Source organism: Xyrauchen texanus, chromosome 42 (genome assembly GCF_025860055.1).
Source record: "Xyrauchen texanus isolate HMW12.3.18 chromosome 42, RBS_HiC_50CHRs, whole genome shotgun sequence".
In the NCBI taxonomy this organism is placed as follows: Eukaryota; Metazoa; Chordata; class Actinopteri; order Cypriniformes; family Catostomidae; genus Xyrauchen; species Xyrauchen texanus.
Window position 1 is genome coordinate 6,787,499 of NC_068317.1, and position 22,229 is coordinate 6,809,727.

The 22,229-nt window shown below is 41.1% G+C and overlaps 1 protein-coding gene across 3 annotated transcripts in view; it reads left to right on the forward strand.

Annotated features, from left to right (window-relative positions):
- Positions 1 to 22,016, forward strand: part of LOC127635261 (NXPE family member 3-like) — a 30,783-nt gene extending 8,767 nt beyond the window's left edge. The window contains exons 4-9 of one of the 3 annotated variants that reach the window (XR_007969454.1): positions 14,440 to 14,855; positions 14,986 to 15,056; positions 15,137 to 15,340; positions 16,944 to 17,284; positions 19,712 to 20,560; positions 20,698 to 22,016. Coding sequence is in view for 2 of the 3 variants with exons in the window: in XM_052115171.1 (XP_051971131.1) it covers positions 14,440 to 14,855; positions 14,986 to 15,056; positions 15,137 to 15,340; positions 16,944 to 17,284; positions 19,025 to 19,291 (1,299 nt within the window). In the remaining variant the exon portion in view is untranslated. Of the gene's footprint in view, positions 1 to 14,439; positions 14,856 to 14,985; positions 15,057 to 15,136; positions 15,341 to 16,943; positions 17,285 to 19,024 lie in introns of all 3 variants that reach the window. The other 2 variants (XM_052115172.1, XM_052115171.1) reach the window with 2 other exon arrangements.
- The last annotated feature ends 213 nt before the right edge of the window (positions 22,017 to 22,229 follow it).

Consider the following 22,229-nt stretch of genomic DNA (forward strand, 5'->3'; position numbering starts at 1 on the left):
ATTCTGTACAGTCTCCTGTTGTGAGAAATATAGGGTAACTTCTGCTGGGGAACTTTCTGAGTTTTGTTGTATTCTTTTTTTTGTTGTTCTCAACTCAGCTCTGTGGTCAAAGTTCACATCTTTGGTGATGTGTTTTCTGCTTAGCATTTTTTAAGGGTGCTATTCACACGTTTTATCATCTATGATCTATGATCTCAGTGGTCTGTTAGGGTTGTGACATTTTTGCCTGATGTTTAGCATTTTTCACAAACATTTTTTCATTGTCTATCCAGTGGAATGGTTCCCCTGATCAGATTTTAAATTCAATTGGTGCTTCTCAGCGAGAGATGATTTGGTTCATTATCATGTGCCACTGTTTTTACAGCATTGATGCACAGCAAACAACTACTGTATACTCCTCCCTCTTGGCACTGATAAGAGAACCAATGAAATGTAATCACAAGAATTTTTCAGGGCCGGTAAGGTTGTTCGGTTGGCATTGTCATTACAAATATACATGTCTAGTATACATCTGCAATGTCATGCATAACCTTTCCCCATCTATGGCCATGCTTGGCCATTATAATATAATGCATATTATAATGTGATTATAATACAACTATATTATATTAAAATAGTATAAATTAAAATAGTTTTATTACTGGTCTCTGGAGGTTTTCTAGAATTAGATATTGGTCATCTCGCTGCTCTTTTCAGAATACATGCCTTTGATTTGGCCCTGTATCAGATGCATGAGCATGTGCATTGTGTGTACAGCAACATGTCAGGCTGAAAGCCTTTGATGGACATGCTGCTGTAAACACCCAATTAATGCAAGTACCTATTCACATGGGTCACATTTATGCTCAAGCTGCAGAGCTTTTGCAATTACAATTTGAAATTGAATGCAATTTTCTAATTTTCTTGAGTTAAGATGCCAATAGGTGTATTCTCATGCGAATCTATTTGAATATGAAAAGGGGGCTGGGCAGAGTCAGAGGTGATGCAAATTGCAAAGAGTGGTCTTTCGTTTTAAAGGCCTAATGAAGTTCTTCAGTCTTCTTAAAGTTACTGATGGTTAATGCTAATTGTTTAAAATTGCTAGTAGTCACATGGATTTTTGTACTCAGTATGGTTTGACTGCAGCTATATGGTAAATAGCACAGTGTGTCATATCAGAGATATCCGACATAGTAACACATTCAGCTTGAGACTGATGAACAATTTCAAGAGAAGCATGATTAAGAGTTATTTCTAATTTATACAAGACAAAAAGTCTGGAATGCCCGAAGCATTTACAACATCTAATCTAAGTGTTTATTGTAACACTTACAGCAGAAACAGTGTTTAGCACAGTTGGAAATTTAAAAATATGTTGTCATAGTACTCTTTACTGATTTATAAACTAGTAACATTTCTGTTGTTACTATGTTTTTTCTTTTTATCACATCACTCTGTTTTGCCCAATCTTGCTTTTCATATGCAAACTCATTGACTTGCAATGTTTATATCTCAATCGCTACTTTTTAGTTGTTTACAGTTGCTACCCGCTCATTCTTTTGAAATGTTGCGAGTTCGTTGCAGAAAAGTAAATAAACAGTAGCGACGGTGTTCATTGATTTTATAATGAAAGTTCCAGTTGTAAACCTCCCTTGAATACCAGAATAAAACTTTGGATGATGTTATCTCCAATTTAAGTCTGATCTCTCCTCGTTTGTGCGAACAAATAGATCATTAATTTGCAGATCAAGAGGTTTCTTTTCTCATATCCTGCTGCTATCATTTCCCTGATGTACATATGGTTTTGTCTAATATCTTTGGCCCCAGATAGAGAAGAAGATCAAACCTCATGTCCTGTGTATAGTTGGAATGGAACTGATTTTCATGCTGATAAGACGTCACTCGCTCATTGGAGATCACCGAGGCAGGTCACCACTTTGTAAGGGGGTCCACCAATTGGTCTAATGGAGGCTTCCAACAGCGTGGATGAAGGTCTCCTGTTTGTTCTGTCTTATCGTGCGCATTCAGTTTAAGTTATTTAATTTACAGAATTATCAATCAGTGTTTTAAAAATTTGCTGAAAGATTTTCAATTACCACAGCCTCTGATATAATATGAAAGTAGTGTTTTCCATTTTACGCAGGTAACTTTGATCAGATCTCTATCCGATCACAATGGAGACACATTTGACTGCAAGGTGTTTTTGCAGTTCAGCTAAGAAATATCCAGATACTATTTGGACATGAAACGCATGTTAATGCAATGAGCAAATGTGGCCAATGTCATCTGTAGGAATCCAAATGGTTTTGGATGAGACCAAAATGAAAATCCTTTTACTATTGACAGCAGTCACCTTGGCGATTGTGATTTAAGGCTACATTATACTTCCTATAGCACCATCAAAAGACATGCGTCAAGCACTAGGAAGTGAAATCGAGCTTGAAATCATGATCACGCCTAGAGACTGCAACGGCAAGTCACAATGGCGTGAAAAATGAGTTATACACTGTGTGCCCAATTATTAGGCAAGTGAGTATTCTGATCTTAGCATTATTTCAATGCACATTTTCCAACTCCAAACCTTATAAACTGGAATACTTATTGGATTCAATCATTTTCAGGTGGTATATATTTGCAGCTTGATTACCTATATTTACAAATATTGTAAAATGCCTTTCAGACGGATGCAACACTCTTGAAATAGCGAAACTATTGAGGCATGACCACCAGACAATCAAATGTTTTGTTGCGAATGGTCAACTGGGGCTCAAAACACGCATGGAGATGAAAGTTCAAATTGTCATTTCCTTAAATACCAAACCATAACAAAGGAAGAATTTTGGGAGTGGTTAGGTTTGGAATTCCTGGGGTCATACCTCATTAATATACAGGCAGGGAGGGGGACATACCTCCATAATTATACAGCATTTGGCAAAGACCTTATAACTTTGTTACCATTAGTTTTATGTATATATATATATATATATATATATATATATATATATATATATATATATACATATATATATATATATATACACACAATCGATATCGATATACAAATATTTGCTGAAAGCCCCTCATATAACAATAATTCAATATATAATGACGAAATAATTATACATAGTCATATTTAAATATATATAAATAACAAATATTCAGATAATTAAAATGCATTACATTCTTGTGGCAGAAGAGTTCATCATTGATAAGACAATACAATCACAACACAATCGATGTTTAAACACTTACTTAGTTTAATCATTTTAAACCATGATTTCAACTATACATAAGTAATATTTACATTACATTCATAATGTTAGCCAGAGGGGAACTGGCTCCCACAGTGAGTCTGGTTTCTCCCAAGGTTATTTTTCTCCATTAATCTACATCTTATGGAGTTTTGTGTTACATTTTACATTTACATTTATGCATTTGGCAGACCTGTCCAGGGTGTCCCCCGCCTTTCGCCCAATGTTAGCTGGGATAGGCTCCAGCCCCCCGCGACCCTGTACACAGGATAAGCGGTTGACGATGGATGGATGGCATTTGGCAGACGCTTTTATCCAAAGAGACTTACAGTTCACTTATTACAGGGACAATCCAGCCGGAGCAACCTGGAGTTAAGTGCCTTGCTCAAGGACACAATGGTGGTGACTGTGGGGATCGAACCAGCAACCTTCTGATTATCAGTTTACCAGTTATGTGGTTTAGACCAGGGGTTCTCAACCTTTTGCAAGCTGGGCCCCCCAAAGCTGGTTCATTGCAGTTGGGGACCCAGTGCCCCCCGCCCCGCCCCATGCTTTATTGTTGTTATTATTATTATTATAATTGGCAGTAGCACCAGACTTCTAATGTGAGCTTGCAGGCATTATTATTATTATTATTATTATTATTATGAGTAGTAGTAGGCCTATCATCATTACTAGGCTATTGCTATATAATTGTATGAGGTTACATGCTTTATTGTTATTATTATTATTATTATCATCATCATCAGTAGGCCTATTATCATTACTAGGCTATTGCTATATAATTATATGAGGTTACATGCTTTATTGTTATTATTATTATTACTATTATCATCATCATCAGTAGGCCTATTATCATTACTAGGCTATTGCTATATAATTATATGAGGTTACATGCTTTATTATTATTATTATTATCATCATCATCAGTAGGCCTATTATCATTACTAGGCTATTGCTATATAATTATATGAGGTTACATGCTTTATTGTTGTTATTATTATTATTATTATCATCATCAGTAGGCCTATTATCATTACTAGGCTATTGCTATAATTGGGAATTGGCACCAGACCTCTGATATTAATTTATGCTTTATTATTGTTATTATTACTAGGCCTAATAGTAGGCATCATCTGCATTTTTTACAGAAGCTTGCTGGTAGGTGATGTTAATGTGAGACCTGAGCCTGCTTTGCCTTGCAAAGATCCTCAATTCTTGGCTCAATATTTGATAAACATAGCCTCAAATCATCCTCGATTTGTGCACGATTCAGGTATTTCGCTTTGAGTGCAGTCATTTTTGAGAATCCTGCCTCACACAAATATGTCGACGAAAGGAAGGAGAATCTTCAAGGCTGACATCACAGAGTTCAGGGTATTCCTGCATCAATGCTGCCCAGAATGACGAAAGAGGGCAGGAGCTAAAGAGTTCCTTCAGTCTACTGTCACTCTTCAGCTCAATAAGCTGTTCCTGCATATCAATTGATAGCTCGTTTGCTGTGCACACAAACGGATCTCGAACCCACGCAAAAGAGCGATAATCCTCTTTAAAGTACTTCGCAAATTGTTTTCTCATTGCTGACAGGTGCTCAGACGCTGATTGAAATAGGGAGGGGAAATAGTGTGACGTGCCTGCATCAGTGATAAAGTCTGCAAGGCTGGAGAACATGTCGCAGTTCCCTCGACTGATGCGGCCATGCCAGAGGTCTGATTTTAGTGTGAAGGCATGCACTTTGTCTGCAATTAGCAAAATATGAGTTTCTTGGCCTTGCAAAGACAGGTTGAAATCAAACAAATGAGCGCCGTTTTCTAAAGTCTATGAGCGCAGCACACACAAATAAACTAAATTGACATACTGCAGTTAAATTTGAAAATGTGGTGTTTTTATATTTATAACATTTGAATACAGTTCAGCAACATACATCACACGACCTGACGACCAAGAGAGATGACAATTGACCATCACTTAATTTACCATCCCCTCACGATTGAAAATGTGACACTGATTTCATATGACAGTTCAACAAACAAGTTAATAATATTAAGTCACTTACATTTTAGACGAAATAATGTTTTGGTCTATTTTAGCACCGAAAATAGATCCGATGAATCCAAACAAAGATCACAGCATAGCCATAGCGCATCTCACAGCAATACTAAATCGTGTTTTGAATGATTCAGTGTTGTGAACGAATCGGTTGAGTCAAAGATTCAACGACCCATTCACAAACATCTGTCTCATTCTTGATGAATCGGCCGTTTGAACGAATCGTTTGAATGAACGACTCAATGACTCGCTTAATGAAACCGCTTATCACCTGCATTTGCGCTCACTATCGACAAACCAATCAAATTTGTTCAAAACTTTTTTTTTAAATCAGTCCAAACACATTTTTATTTTTATTCAGGAGTTATGTATATACAAAACTATAACTTTTTATGACAGTAGTTTAGTGATAAAAAAAATGTGCCCCAAAAATTTTTTTTTCCAGTTTTTTTCCCCTTCCATCGTAGCCTACTCGCGCCCCCCCCCGGGAGAGTGCCCCACCGGTTGAGAACCACTGGTTTAGACCACTACACCACCACCACTCCTGTGTTCCTTGCCACAGTTGCCTACAGCTTGCTCACTGGGGTTATTAATACAATTATTATTTAATTATTTTTAAACACGATTAAGAATCGTATTTTATCTAAATTACACAATGATGATTCATCGACTTTATAGACATTACAGTTTTATCGTCTGTTAATGCTGATATTCTGTAAAGCTGCTTTGAAACGATGTGTGTTGTGAAAGGCACTATACAAATAAAATGTACTTGACTTGACAATACAAAAAGTGGCTTTAGAATACAATGTATTGTTTAATACCATATTATTGATCATAAGTCAATCATTGACACACAGTTCACAGAAATCCATTTCACAAGTGAATCTGTCAATCAGTTTGAGATTTATTATGAGGGCTTGTTTAAGGACCCGTCAATTTACACCTACGTTAGACATGTTTGTGTAGCGTCTCTGATGCGTTGCGTCATAAACATAAAATTTTTAGGTCACTGTGTCAAGTTAAATATAGTTTAATACTTAGAACACATCTTGAGATCCCTTAAACTGTGCGTTGCCACACAGCTGAAATTTCAACTACTGCCTTCTGGAGTAATTAGGTGGTACTACAGGCTTGCATTTCTCAGGAATATTACTTATTACAGTCCGGGGGCATTGCGATTAATTGCATAATTTTTTTTAAAGTAATTTTTTAAAGACTGAAAATACATGAATGGTATTGTATTATTAATTGATTATTAATTACAGTCAAGGAAATTACAGATTACACGCACATGTACGTGTAAACAAATGCACAGAAAAGAAAGCTTTTAGCTCATTTCCATGTAAATACATGTTAAGATGTTGAGAATTCAACGATTTAATTACTAATAACAGCACTAAAATTATTATTATTATTATTTACACTATATACTGTACACTACAATTATTATCGATTATATTACAATCATTTTTATTGCAAGAAAAAAGCATGCCTTTCCTAAAACGAATATAAATGATAACTCATTAATAATTCAAACAGATAACAGATTAAATTCTATTATATAAAACAGATCTAAGTTAACGCAAATGAATGAGCAGAAATCGTGAAAGATTTCTCAGTGCTCAATAAAAAACGTTTCCATGATTAAATTGTAATATTTCCTCAATCATATTTTGGCTTGTATAATGGTGATAAATATTAATATCACCCTCGCGCTCTTCCAGCTACAGGCCTTCGATCACAACGTAATTTATGCCAAATGAGAACGAAATTATACAAACTAAATATAGGAGCATATCCGAAAATAAATATAAGACAAGATTACCAGGACAAATGAATCTGGATCAACCGTAGACAGAATGTTGATAAATTCTGTCTATAAGCACTTATAGGCCAACTGCTGTCTAACTAATTTTTATCCATTTGAACCATTGGCTACGCACAAGAGGAGCCATCTAGCGATCATTATGTTTCAGTAGCAGTGTCCCTGACCCCTTAATAGCGCTAAGAATAGGTTACAGTGGCTCTGTGCTTGTAGTGTTAAAGATCAGTTTAAGATGGCTAGCAAAATAACGGCATGCTCATGATACACAGGGCTTGAAGTCGTACAGCAACAGTGAGCACTTGTAAAATATTAGTTTAAATGGTCTTCTTTGATAAAATCTCATTCTTGATGATCAATGCAAGCTCTAAAATAAATATTTAACATAATATATTTGATAACTTATATCTATGTGTGCTATTGTCGGTCATAAAATATTGTAAGTCAGTGGAGAAGTACATCAATCAGTGCTGGCAAAAGTATTCTGACTGGGTGGTAATGAATTCACTCATTGCATAAGAGGCTAAGGTTTTAATCCATCCATATGAATAAACAAAGATTGCATCCACACCTCAGTGGATGTATATCTTGAGTGGGGACACATTTGTTTGTATTTTTCTATGGGATTTGAGTGGAAAAGAGCACCATCTGCGGAACTCGCAGCAACAAGGATTGCTCGCCGCCCATTCTCAATTCCTCAAGTACATTACTGTGGCAGACATGTTGCTATCTTCTTAATACTGTATAATTAATGCTTATGGGGCATTAATATTGCCCCATAAGCATTACCCCTATTGGGCAGAGTTAATGACTGTAATTTTGAAAGTTGTTCATCTTGTTGAGATCTATATATGCAGCAAGTTTGGTGACCGTAGAAGAAATGGACCCTTCCACTTTTATCAATAGGTGGTGCTACAGAGCTCCCCAGCCATGTCCATGTGTAAACTTTCGCCTGGGCCTAATTTCCAATAACTCTGATGTGTGCAAAATATCATGAATATTCAAGCATGCCAAATACCTCAAAAACATGCGAATGTAGCTAAAAAGGAATAATGACATTTAATGTGTTGCCATGGCAACACTGTTTATGATATCAAGAATCCCTTCAGACATTTAAATCTGCCCTGTCTTGACAATATTAAAAAAATTTTAAGCAATTCAGGCAAAAATAAGAGGGATATTTCAACGTCTGTTAATAGTGCCACACTTCCTTCTGCTAGTTGGTGGTGCTATGACCATGACCCACAATAGCCACATCAATGTAATCAGCCCGCAAGGCCAAACATTTGGCTCAATTTTGATGTAAATAACACAATGGATGCCGAAGATATGAGACACTTTTTTCCCATTTTCTGACATTAATTTATCACGTTGCCATGGCAACACCGTTTGATATATAAAAACTCAGTTTGCAATTTAACATCGTCAATGTCTTGGCATGATGTCGCCTACATTTGGTACCTGTAACATGAAATACCTAGGAGGAATATTTCAAATTCCAGAGCATGCATTTTTCAAACAATCCAAAATGGCCGACTTCCTGTTGGGCAGAGCTTAAAACTGTCAGCGCAAAAGTTGTCCAGCTTTATGAGATCTATATTTGTACAAAGTTTGGTGACAGTAGCTCAGAAGTGATGTGCTACAGAAACCGACCTGCAATAATCCTTAGAAGAACAATAGGGCCTCCATACTTTCAGTGCTTGGGCCCTAATTTTATGAAATGACAATGAATCAATAACTAAAAATGTCACATTGAGTTTAATTGCACCTATGGGTTTCCAATTTGTCTTGAGTTTGACACTAAGCTTAATATTTTATAGGGCAAACTATCTTAAGATAGAGAATATTTTGTTAGCCTATACTTGTTTTAAAGCCTTATTTTACAGCTTTTTTTAATAAGCCTTTTAAACTTTTTAACCTTTTTTTTTTGCCAGCTAAAACTAGCCAAGTTAAGAGGAACATTCAGTTAATAGTGAGAGTGTGTAGAAAGCTTACATATAGCCAGTTATGACAGAAATCCTGATAAAAGATGCAATTATCAGTATCGGCCAATCAGGTGATAAGAAGATCAGTGATCGGTATAAGCTGTAAAATTCCTGATCGGAGCATCCCTATTTTTTTTTATAATGTATTATTTTCTTTGTTGCATTGCTTTGAGAAAATCTTGAGTTCTCTTACGAGAGGTTCTCTCGTATTGCGTAAGCTAGCTTACGCTACGGGAAAGATTCATCTTTTCTGAGATATTGAAGCCAAAAAACTATCCTTAATTTTGTATCCATTGTCAACGCAGTGCGGCAGCTGCAGACCTTGAGCGGGCTAGCTAGCGAGCTCATTGGTTGCTCTGCGGCAACTGCTGCAGCCTATAGACGAGCTTGGCTGAACTCGCATCCAATGAGAGGCGTCCGCGCTCACTGCATCAAAGCCCGCCAAAAGGGCGTGACTAGAGTGCATATAAGCGTAGTTCGTAGGCTGGAACCCTGATTTTCATCTCTTCAGGGAAGCTCTTCGCATCACTGAACCGGAAGCCGCGTCGCCGTTCGAGGGGCATCAAGCAAGCGTGGACAGCGCTCGAAGAAGCCGGCCGTCTTCGCTACCTTCAGCCGTCCTGCGAGCTACGCCATCTGGCGACGTATCCTTTTTAAAAGCAAGCTAGTTCTTAAAGAACTTCACAAAAGAGCGTCTTTTTTAAGATGCCTCGCTCCACTTGCGCCTCATGCCGCGCTCCTCTCAGCACCGGAGACCGCCACATCATCTGCGCTCTCTGCCTGGGACTGGGGCATGCAGAGCTCGCCCTCGCCGAAGATGGATGCGATCTCTTCGAGGAGCTGCCGATGTCGACCCTGCGGGCTCGACTCGAAGCGCTCAGGACCGAAGCCGCCGCGCCGCCTTCCGTTCAGCAGCGCAGAAAAAGCGCCGCTCTCAAAGGCTGCCGGAAACAGTGGTAGAAGCGATTGCCTCGCCGGAGCCCATCCCTCGAGCATCGCCTTCACCCTCCCCGCCCACCGGGGCCAGCGCAGTTGCTGCCGGCGGCTGCTCTGCTGCCATCTCGGACGAAGAAGCGGAGGATAAGGGCTGTTCCATCATGGCTTCGGACAGCGAGGTGTGGTCAGGCTCACACGCCTCCTCCTCGGCCCAGGAATCCAGCAGGACCCGCGCCGGAGTCGAAGGGGAACTAACACGCCTCCTCACACAGGCCGTCGAACGCCTCGGGCTCGAGTGATCACTGCCCCTTGAGCAGGCACCCAACAGACTTGATGGCTGCTTTCTACAGAGCCGCCGCCACGCAGCACCTGCTACCCGGGCCGCTCCCTTCCTGCCGGAACTCCACGCCGAGCTTTCCAAATCATGGAACGTGCCTTTCTCGGCCAGGGTCCGATCCCATCGGTGGACGGCGCCACTGAGAAGGGCTACGCTTCCATCCCTCCGGTTGAGGATGCGGTAGCAGCACACCTTTGCCCGCCCTCCGCGAGATGGCGGTCTAAACCAGTGCTCCCGTCTAAGGCCTGCAGAACAACTTCCGCCTGTGTTGGCCGCGCCTATTCTGCTCTGCACTCTATGGCCGTCCTACAGATCCTCCAAGCGGACCTTCTGAGGAAAGCAGGCATCCAGAGGCGGCTGCAGACATACGGAGTGCTACGGACCTCGCCCTCCACGCTACCAAAGCTGCAGCCCAAGCTATAGGGAAGTGCATGGCCGCGCTGACTGTGACCGAGAGACATCTGTGGCTAACGCTAGCCGACATGGGAGAAGCAGAGCGCTCTACGTTCCTCAACGCACGGCTCTCTCCATCCGGTCTCTTCGGCTCCACGGTGAGTGGTATCATTGACCGGTTTTCAGAGGTCCAAAAAGCCACACAAGCTATGAATCTCTTTCTGCCTCGTCGCGCTAGCTCCTCTGCAGGCCGCCCACGTGAGCCTCCTGCACGAGCCTCTTCACAGCGCCCAGCTCAACAAAGCCAGACTTCTCAGCGTCGACAGGGCGGCCGCCCTCGATCGCGCTCAGACAGCCGCCGCAGACTGCTGCCCCCCCGCGGGCCTCGGACTAGAATTGCGCTGAAACCTGAACAACCAAAGTCCTCCTAGCTTTGTTGACAAAACGACGGAACAGTCCCGCTGCGGCCGGACCACCGTCAAAGCTTCGCCCCCTGTCAGTCCCCTTCCTTCAGGCTACTACAGTGGTAGATTCAGCAGCCAACAAGCCGGTGTTAGCGCCGCTTGCCTGCGCTCAAACGCCGTTTTCACGGCGACCCAAATAAATCTGGTAAAGTGCAAGCATGCCATATGTGTAGAAAATGTGCCCACAACCCAGTGTTCACCTCTACAAACAAGCATTACACATCCCGTGTCCATACCAGAGAGCAAACATGTCTTATGTGTAGAAAATGTGCCCACAATCCAGTGTTCACCCCTACACACAAGCATTACACATCCCGTGGCCCTATCACGGCACACTCACATAAAGCGGTTACTGAACCGCTCAAGTGTTAGGGTTAATAAACGCACCCACGAATCCGTCGCGGCGCCCATTCTCTGGCCGCTCTGTCACACGACCAGCCTTATGTGTAGAAAATGTGCCCACAATCCAGTGTTCACCTCTACACACAAGCATTACACGTTCCGTGTCCCCATCAGAGCACACTCAAAAGCGGTTCACGAACCACTTCGAGTGTTAGAGTCAATAAATGCGCTCACGAATACGTGCGCGCACCCATTCTCTGCCCGCTCTGTCACACGGCCAGCAAACACTTCTCTGTATGTAAGTCCCGTGCCCGTGACTATGCTTGCGTATCACTTAACAGGCGTGACTCTTTCCCCATTCACCTCAATCGGAAGTCACTCACAGAACAGCCTGTTCATGCTGTCTGCGAGCAGTCCAGCATAAGCACAGTAAGCGCTCACACATTCTGTTCAACGGCTGTGTGCGGCAATCAGAGCGATTTGGCCACTCACCCTCTAACATTATGCTTCAAAGCGTGGGAAGATATTCCAGGAATATCTGAATGGGTGTTAAGCACAATAAAACAGGGCTATTTGCTACAGTTCGATCGCCGTCCTCCTCGCTTCAGAGCTGGCTCGAAACTACTGTGAACATGGAAGCAGCGTGCATGCTTCGTTCAGAAATAGCAAACCTTCTGTGCAAAAGGGCCATAGAGAGTGCCGCCTCCCTGAGCGAGTCAGGGTTTTACAGCCGTTATTTTCTTGTCCCCAAGAAAGACGGCGGCCTCAGACCAATATTAGATCTCAGGGTTTTGAACAAAGCGCTTGCAAAAAGACCGTTCAAAATGCTTACAACCAGCAAACTCCTCGCGCATGTGCGCCAGGGGGACTGGTTTATTTCTCTCGATCTGAAAGATGCATACTTTCAGATTCAGATAAATCCCTGAGTTTGTGTTTTCAAAATGGTGCACCGACAGAGACCTGGACCCACGGACATGTGGGGTGTCGCCGCTGCTCGTGTTTTTACAAGAGCTGCTGGATAAGGGCAGATCCCCATCCACGCTCAAAGTGTACGTGGCGGCCGTCGCGGCGTTCGCTGAACCCCTGCACGGCCAGTCACAGGGTAAAAACGAGCTGGTCATCCGCTTCCTCAGGGGAGCTAGAAGGATGAACCCTCCGCGCCCCCATCGGTTCCTATCTGGGACCTTTCTATAGTTCTCGAGCTATGAAAGCCCCCTTTCGAACCGCTTCAATCCGTGGATGTGAAACACCTCTCACTTAAAACCGCTTTTCTAACTGCCCTATCATCAGTTAAGCGGGTGGGAGACCTTCACGCGCTATCTGTCAGCGCTGCGTGTCTTGAGTTTGGACCAAGTGACTCCAAGGTCATTTTAAAGCCTAGACACGGCTACGTCCCCAGGGTGGTCGGTACTCCTTTCAGAGCACAGATCATTTCCTTGTCGGCGCTACCAGCATCTGATAGCGAACGCGACGCCAATCTCCTTTGCCCAGTCAGAGCACTGAGATTGAATACTGCGCGCTCCGCATCTTTCAGAAGCTCCGAGCAGCTTTTCGTTTCGTTCGGAGGGCGCACCAAAGGTCTCGCCGCCTCGAAACAGACACTGTCCAGATGGATAGTCAACACTATTGCTGCCACGTACACGTCAAAAGACCTACCATGCCCGCTAGGCATTAAGGCTCACTCCACTAGAGGCATGGCCTCCTCGTGGGCATGGTCCAGCAGGATTTCCATTCACGACATATGTGTGGCAGCGGGCTGGGCTTCCCCCTCCACCTTTGTCAGATTTTACAATCTGGAAGTACCCGCTCTGCAGGCTAAACTGCTAGCAGTTTAATACGCTACAGCTCCCCTGGTGAGCTGCAGTAACTGGACACAGTCCACACAGACCGGCACCGCTGCTCTGTCTATGTGCTTATGTACTACACACACACTGGCCCGCACTCTTGCCGGCCAAATATTAATTCCCCACTCACAAGGGCTCCCCCGGGTCCCCCTTAATTCCCTGGTGCTCATGCAGTGGATGCTTGGCGCGCACGGCGTTGACAAAGGGTTCCCGTAGCGTAAGCTAGCTTACGCGATACGAGAGAACCTCTCGTAAGAGAACGAAATGGTTACTAACGTAACCTCGGTTCTCTCTAGATGAGGGAACGAGTATTGCGTAACTCGGCCGTGCTTCAGCGCCACGAGCGATTTTTCGCTTCATTCAATGAAAACCAGGGTTCCAGCCTACTGAACTACGCTTATATGCACTCTAGTCACGCCCTTTTTGGCGGGCTTTGATGCAGTGAGCCTGGCGCCTCTCATTGGATCGCGAGTTCAGCCCAAGCTCGTCTATAGGCTGCAGCAGTTGCCACAGAGCAACCAATGAGCTCGCTAGCTAGCCCGCTCAAGGTCTGCAGCTGCCGCACTGCGTTGACAATGGATACAAAATTAAGGATAATTTTTTGGCTTCAATATCTCAGAAAAGATGAATCTTTCCCGTAGCGTAAGCTAGCTTATGCAATACTCGTTCCCTCATCTAGAGAGAACCGAGGTTACGTTAGTAACCGATTAGTTTCTATATGAAAGTTTATAATAATATTTGTCAACAACAAATCAGGCTGAAATGTGGCATCACGTGAAACTGATGGCAGTAACGGTTTGGCACCAATCCATTGAATACTGTTCTCTGTCTTGTCCTGGTCCCTCGCAAGTAATAGATTTTTTTAGGAACATTTTACAGACAATTTTTATATTAGGCTTCATCTACCTAAATTATAGAGTTGTTGATTGATTTACACTATACTGGATGATACTTTTAGGCTAATAAGCTTTAAAATACTTAACCAAATATATGATAATGACAAGCAATTCATCTTTTCTTTTTTGTTCTTGAAGGCGAGTGTGTTTGGAGAGGTTGTTGATCACCGCAATGGGACTTACTCTGTTGATCTTCTTCTGCCATGGGAAGGCCAGGCACGAGTGTCTGTGCGTCTAGTACATTCCAGTGAGGTTGTGTATATTTTAAAAAAGTACCGAGAGTCATCATTTCCACGCAGCCACTACAAAGGCTACTTTGAAGGGCCAGGACCTAAAGGAGTCAGAATCAGTGAAGTAGTAGAATGTAATCTTAAATGGGGCCCAAACGGAAGCTGGATTAAAGGCAACTGCTGCTGTGAATATAAGGATCTAAAAACCGGGACGGTGTGGCAGTGTGAGAGACCAAAGACACTGTCCTGTGACAACTGGGTGTATCACGCAAGTGGACCTATGGAAAACCCACAAAATCCCTTTGAGAATAAACTTTTTGCAAAGTAAATTAATGGGAAAGGGTTAAAAATGTATTCCACAATTGTAGAAAAAGTATGTATTAATTGATTTGATCCATCTGTCTGTGTCTGCCTGCCTGTCTCTCTGTCTGTCTGTCGGTCTATATATCTGTAGGAAATTAACAAATATTGAACTTACTGGAGACATGCAAATCATAAATGTCCTTCCCAACACCACAGACATTGGTATGTTCATGTTCATGAATATAGTAACAAGGGAATGAAGAACTGTAAAATGCTCACCCTTTTTAATTCCTTTCCTTTAGGTTCAAAGGAGAGATGTAGATCTGGCCTCACAACGCCAGTTCCTGCAGGATTCTATTTGCATGATGTCTGGAAGTCTTTTGTGTGTAACACTAAATCCTTCAGCCCTCCAGAAATGGGAAACTGTCTTAAAAGCAAGACTGTTTATTTAATGGGAGACTCCACGGAAAGGCAGTGGTTTGAGTATTTGGAACAAAAGCTGCCAGGCAAGTAATATGGCATAAACTACTTGGTTGGATAAACAACTTTATTTAATACAATTTTCATGTTTTTTTTTATCTTTATTAGAACTAATGAATAAACATACAGTAGCCCCAAAAAGTATTTTAAACTCAGCTGTGGGCCGTGCATTTTAAGTCTAGGCCTTCAGCGCAATTCATGCCATTAAGAAATCATGGTTTCAATCAAGGCATTTGTTAAACCAGCTTTAATATCATGTAATGTGGAAACAAACTCATTCATCGATATTAATTAATAAAGTGAATATTTATCACTTACTTTGTATATCTCACTGAGTGTCCACATGTTTGTGTGACATCATGCCCCTGCATTTTGACGAAATCGGAGTTGATAATTTCTGCACAAGCCTACAAGTTTAATTCTGACTTCAAGATTCATTCCATTGCACTTTTCCTAGTAGAAAGTTGTAAAATCTGACTTTCCGAGTTGAACTGAACGCAGCACAACTTCTCAAAACTTGATCCAACACTGAATGCACCAGCAGACTAATTTACACTTAGAAAACTCCTGATGTTGCTATAACAATGCAAAAAGCACTAACCAATTTACTTGAAGTGAAAATCAGTCCTCCTTTCCTGTTTAATAAATTAATCAATCACATTCATGCATCTCGTGTTTTAAAATCCATAAGGATCTCTTTCTCAATGGTGATAGAGGCAGTGTTGACGATCTTGAATTACATACATCACTTAAAGCGTGATTGCGTCACTCAAGGCGAGCTAGAAGGCCTCGACCGGAACATATCCTAAAGATCACCAAGGAAATTCGTTTTTCTCTATTTGTTTGTAGAATATTTAAGAGTGGAAAGCAATTAAAAATACATACAGCAAAAAGGTGATTGAGAATGAAAGGATGAAAAATATTTATTTATTTAGCAAAGCCTCTGCTTGTAACGTATGACCTTGTCTTGTTTTACAGTTTCCCCTTTTGTTTTCCATTTGTCACTTTTGTTACTCCATAGTCTTCACTTTTGACCCGTCTGTAACTCCACAGTCTTGTTAGCCCTCGTGTTCATTGTTCATTGTTTTCACCTGTCCTCGTTAAGTTTCCCATTGGTTTCTGTTCATCACCTTATCATGTTATTTTGAGTTCTGTTTGTTCATTGGTCCTTTCTTGTATTTATACCCTGCCTGTTTGTTCAGTCACTGTCGATCGTTGTTTGTTATGGAAAGTTTGTTTAAAGCCTGCTCTGTGTTCACTTCCAGAGTTCCTTGTTTATGTTTATTTCCCCATCGTGGGTTTTCCTTTGTGTTTGTTTATTTAATGAAGTTACTGCTTGTGGATCCTCAACCTTTGTCTCCCTCGTTGTCCTACCACTATTCGTGACACTGCTGGCCCTGAGAATTCGCCACTGTTTAAATTTAAGCTGCACTTCTTAATGTGTGTCTTTGCATTAGATAACAAAAAATCAGACCAGTGTTATTTAGAAAGAGCACATTCACACTTTTCAAGCATAACATTTATCAAAAAGCTATATTTTTAAAAATGTTAAAACAATAGTTCAAAATGAAGAAAAAAGTTACTTTTTCAAGCATAGATTCTAATGTTAAGTTTTCTGAACTTATTTAGGTTTAAAGAGACTGGACCTCCACACTTCTCGTATAGGTGGACCCCTGATGGCTGTGGAGTTGCAAAATAATATCATTGTTCACTGGCGGTTCCATGGTGTTCCTTTGAAATTTTCTAAATTGCCAATTGCTGATCTGCATTATATCAGCAATGATATTGATGAAATAGCTGGTGGTCGTCATGCAGTCATTGTCTTCACAATTTTTGCCCACCGTGTTTTGCACCCACTTACATTTTATGTCCATGAAGTGGCCAAAATTCGTCAGTCAGTTGTTGCACTACTGAGCCGTGCACCAGATACTACTGTCATCATCAAGTCTGGCAACACTGCAGGACTAAAGGTACACTTGGTCATAAATGTTTTCTTCCTTGTTTTCATTATAAAAACTTTTTACAATATTTTAATACTGGCCTATATGGATATTTTAATATCCTACTGGCCATATGGTCCAAATGGGTTTGTGACATGAAATACTGTACTTTTGGGAAATTGATATGTGGTTTCAGTATAGTACTATTGCAATTCATTGCTAATTATATTTTTATTGATCATGCATGCAACTTTGATGACCTCATGAATTGAGAGACTAAAAAGATAGTTCACAAAGGATAGTTCACCCAAAAATGTGAATTCTCTTAACATTTACTCACCCTCAAGCCATCCCAGATGTGTATGACTTTCTTTCTTTAGCAGAACACAAATGAAGATTTTTAGAAAAACATATTTCAGCTCTGTAGATCCATAAAATGATCGGAATGATGATCAGATTTTTGTAGCTCCAAAAATCACAAAAAGGAAACAAAAGTAATCCATACGACTCATTGGTGCACATGGGGAGGGAAGGCTAACAATTTGTAACACAAATTGCTGAAAAATGTAATGCTGGCCATGATAGAAAGGTGTCCAAACATACAGTGCATCGCAGCTTGCTGCGTATGGGGCTGTGTAGTCACAGACCGGTCAAAGTAGCCATGCTGACCCCTGTGCACCGCTGAAAGCGCCTACAATGGGCACGTGAGCGTCAGAACTGGACCATGGAGCAATGGAAGAAGGTTGCCTGCTCTGATGAATCACGGTTGCTTTTAGATCCTGTGGTGCGTGTGCTTTGATTACCTGGGGACGAGATGGCAGCAGGTGGTACCATGGGAAGAAGGCGGGCCGGCAGAGGCAGTGTGATGCTCTGGGCAATGTTCTGTTAGGAAAGCTTGAGTCCTGGCATTCATGTGGATGTTACTTTGTACCACTTACCTAAAGATTGTTGCAGACCATGTACATCCCTTCACTGATGTCAGTGGCCTCTTACAGCAGGATAATGCGCCCTACCACACTGCAAAAATGTATCAGGAATGATTTGAGGAACATGACAGAGAGTTAAAAGTGTTGATTTGGCCTCCAAATTCCCCAGATCTCATTCCGACAGAGCGTCTATTGGATGTGCTGGACCAACAAGTCCGATCCATGGAGGCCCCACCCGCAACTTAATGGACTGATCTGCTGCTAATGTCTTGGTGCCAGATACCACAGAACACCTTCAGAGGTCATGTCTCGACGAGTCAGAGCTGTTGGCAGCACAAGGGGGACCTACACAATATTAGGCAGTTGTTGCTGATCGGTGTACAATAGCTGAATAGACTGAAATTTAAGTTGCTTGAAAATCTCATTCGCAATCACGTTTAGATAAAAATATATATATGTAATATATATAATTTTAGGTTCCATGGATAAAAGGAAAAAAAATACAGCATACAGGAGTAAAACAACATGAGGGTCAGTAAATAAAGACATGTCAACCTGGTCTCATAGTGAAAACGTGACACTATATACTGAAACTCTTTGCAAAACTTGTTATATGTGTCTCCAGGTACAATTTACTGCAGTTTCCAGGTGACATAAACACTAGAAAAGTTTGTGTTTTATTCACTTTCACTCAAATCATGACTGCAAAGCAGTTCAATGGAAAGGAGGAGGCAAGAACCAGCTTGACAATATAAATAATAGTTTAATGAAGAAATAAATGAAAAACACTGAAACATAAACACAGAGCAGCTGCCTGTAATTCTCTCTCCCTCTTGAACCGTAGTCACTGGCTGCCTTTATCCCTTGCACTCCCATCAGGCTGATTGGGGACCGGGCGTGCGTTGTTCCAGCCCAGCCCTGCCCTTCTCCCGGCGTTGCCTCAGGCATGACGTACACCCCTCCATCTCCGGTGGGAGGGTCAACCTGGGAGGAGACGGGAGGGGAAAAGACAAAAAAACAAAACAAAATATGTGAGGGAAATGCCCACATACATTTTAATGCTTCTTTGAAGAATCGCCTATATGTATACAGTACCCTTATTCCAGCATGATTAGCTTGTGCAGTAGCTCACTTGATAGGGCATTGGACTTCGAACTGGAGGACTGTGGATCAAGTCTGACCATGATTTCAAGCTGTTGTGTGACATTACGGAGTAATAGAAGTGGCACGAAATGATGTGGTTGCTTCAGAAAATTAGTTTTTTCATTTTGCTTCTGCATTTTAAAACACTAATGGTTAGATTTAGGCAAAAGTTTGAGGTTAGGGAGGTATGTTTTAAAAACATCCATCTAAAATTCACCTTAAAACCTAATTTGAATACGACACCATTTTACTCACTTTTGGAGCCATTTTACTCACTGGAAACCTGCAGCCAAACGTGTTATACAGCACATACATTTTGAAATGCTAAAATGTTATTGATGCTCATTTATGCTCAAACTAAAGTTTGTATTATTAATCTTTGTTATAGAACATTTTTCAAAGTGATTGGTATGCACTGCAGTTGAACACAGTGATGAGGGAGATGTTCAGAAATATTTATGGAGTGGTCTACTTGGATGTCTGGCAGATGACTTCTTGTCACTATCTACCTGAAAACATTCACCCAGGTCATGTTATCATTGCTAATGAGGTTGACATGTTACTCTCATATATCTGCCCAAGCTGACGCATCAGGCACAGTAATTATTACTACTCTGACTACTCTAACTTTATACAGAACATACAGTATGATGCAAATTGAAGGAGACTTGATCTAAGCTAGAGAAGATGTGTAACTTGCTGTATATAATCTTGAATTAAATCTTGGTCACCACATTCTATCATATTTATCTTCATTATTTACAAATATTACTATTGTGAATATGGAAAATTGTAATGTGACTTGAATTTGAGATATTTTTCTCTCCTTGACATCTCTCAAAGCTTGTATTTGAGTTTGTGAATTATAATAATAATAGTTGGTTATTGCTTGTTTGTATTTTATTTTGATTCACATTTTTGTAAACAGGAATGTTTTTAATGCACAGTTTTGGTGATATTTTATATTGTCTTGTAACAAACACCCATAAGAAAAAATAATTTAAAAGTTAAAACAAAACATTAAAACATTAATGCAATTAAAAATCAAATGAATGCTGGTGGTTATCAAGAAACTAAACCATGGTTACGGTTGTAACTCTTTGTTCTCTGTTCTCTGAGGGAGATGAGTGAGACATCTCAATATAGGACATCACTTAGTGGTCATCCATGAAGCCCTATGAAATTATGCCTTGAAGGCTGTTGGTTAGTGCAACAGGGAAGCCTATGATAATTCAAGGTGCACTGTTAAATAATGTGACAAAGTATATTTAAACCACAAAGGTGATAAATTAATTAATATGTTTGTGCCAGATGTCAATGGGGTGGGCAATTAATATTTGCATCCGGTGTTTTCACAAAAATTCCTTTGCATAGGATCCACCGGAGCATCCTTGCTCAAGCACCCTCAGAAAGCTCCCTCTGGTCTCACCTCCTCTCACCAAAATATTTCAGCTCTGTAGGTCCATAAAATTGGGAAAACTGTTGCATGATGGTGCCGGTATGTGGCTGGCTGTCTGCTCTTGGGTATGTCTCTCTTGCTTATTATTCTTTTTTTATTCTAAATGTAAAAGTTTTTATGACCGTCAAATGCTCCTTGCCATTACAAACACCGTCGAGGCACTATCAAACACAAAAGTGAAAGACTCCAAACTTCCACCTCCCCTCCTGACGAGCGTCCTCGCATGTCTGCGCCAGTCGCTGTGGCTCTATCCTGGGAGAAAACACCACAGAAGAAGAGTAAAGTAGAGGCATAGTTGTTAATCTGAAATCCTACCTAGCACATCAATCTGCTCATCGCCCTTGCATTATCCCGAGCGAGGGTTTGGCTGTGGCTGCTTCATCTTAAGGTGATCGCTGGAGTTGTCTCACCATTGGCTTTTTCCTGTGACCCAGGACACCTCTCTCAGGTTTCCCCAGTGTCGGTATCTTCGTCGAGGTGCAGTAAACCATTGCAATCTTCACTCGCTGGGCCGTGCAGCATAGCTGGACGGCGATCTAATACAAATCAGGATGGCTCTGGTAAACGCTTGATCGCTGGTAAACGAGATATTTATTTTGCATGGCTTCTTCACCTGTAATGATTTGGATTTTTTATTTGTGACGGAGACTTGGCTGTGTGCCAGGGATATAAGTGCCTTTTCTGAACTTGTACCCTTACACTGCTCATTTTTAAACTGCCCCAGAACAACTGGTAGGGGTGGAGGGTTGGCATCTTATTTTAGAAGTAGAAGATGTATTGTAGCTTTGAAGTATTATTATTCTATTTGGATAAAGCTCAAGCATTAGCAATTGCGGTGGTATATCGTCCGCCAAAATCAAGTCCAGTCGAAACAAACAAAGGGTTGATATCTGAATTCATCGCTGTGCCCCTGCTGTTTATCCAGCGAGATCAGGTATGTTTGAAAACGTTGTTATTGTCACGCATCCCTCAGCGCTCCACTCCACATCACCTGATTTCCAATTCACCGCACCTGCACTCAATTAACTTGCTCATTAGTGCCTGCATCTGTGTGATATCACCTGTACCATTGGTCTCACTGTGTAAATCCTGTGAATCTTAGTAAATGCTCCTGCACTTGGTTTCAATAACTACAACTTGTGTGGCTTGAATTCCTGACAGTCAAATAGCCTATATATTTCTGCTAAAGAAAGAGCACAAGTAGATAATGCAAAGGCATTGCTCTGAAATAAAGGAAGGTTATTTACTGCAGTAAAGCTTTGTATTATTATTATTATTAGGAAATAATTTGATATTTTAATTTATATTGTTTTGAACATTTTGGTTTGTGAATGGCGCTTGGTCTGTGGTCTGTCCAAGTTTCTTTTTTTATTATTATTATTGCTTAAATCAATATAACATGACAAACCAACTGAAAGCATACGAAATAAACTAAAAGAAAAAAAAA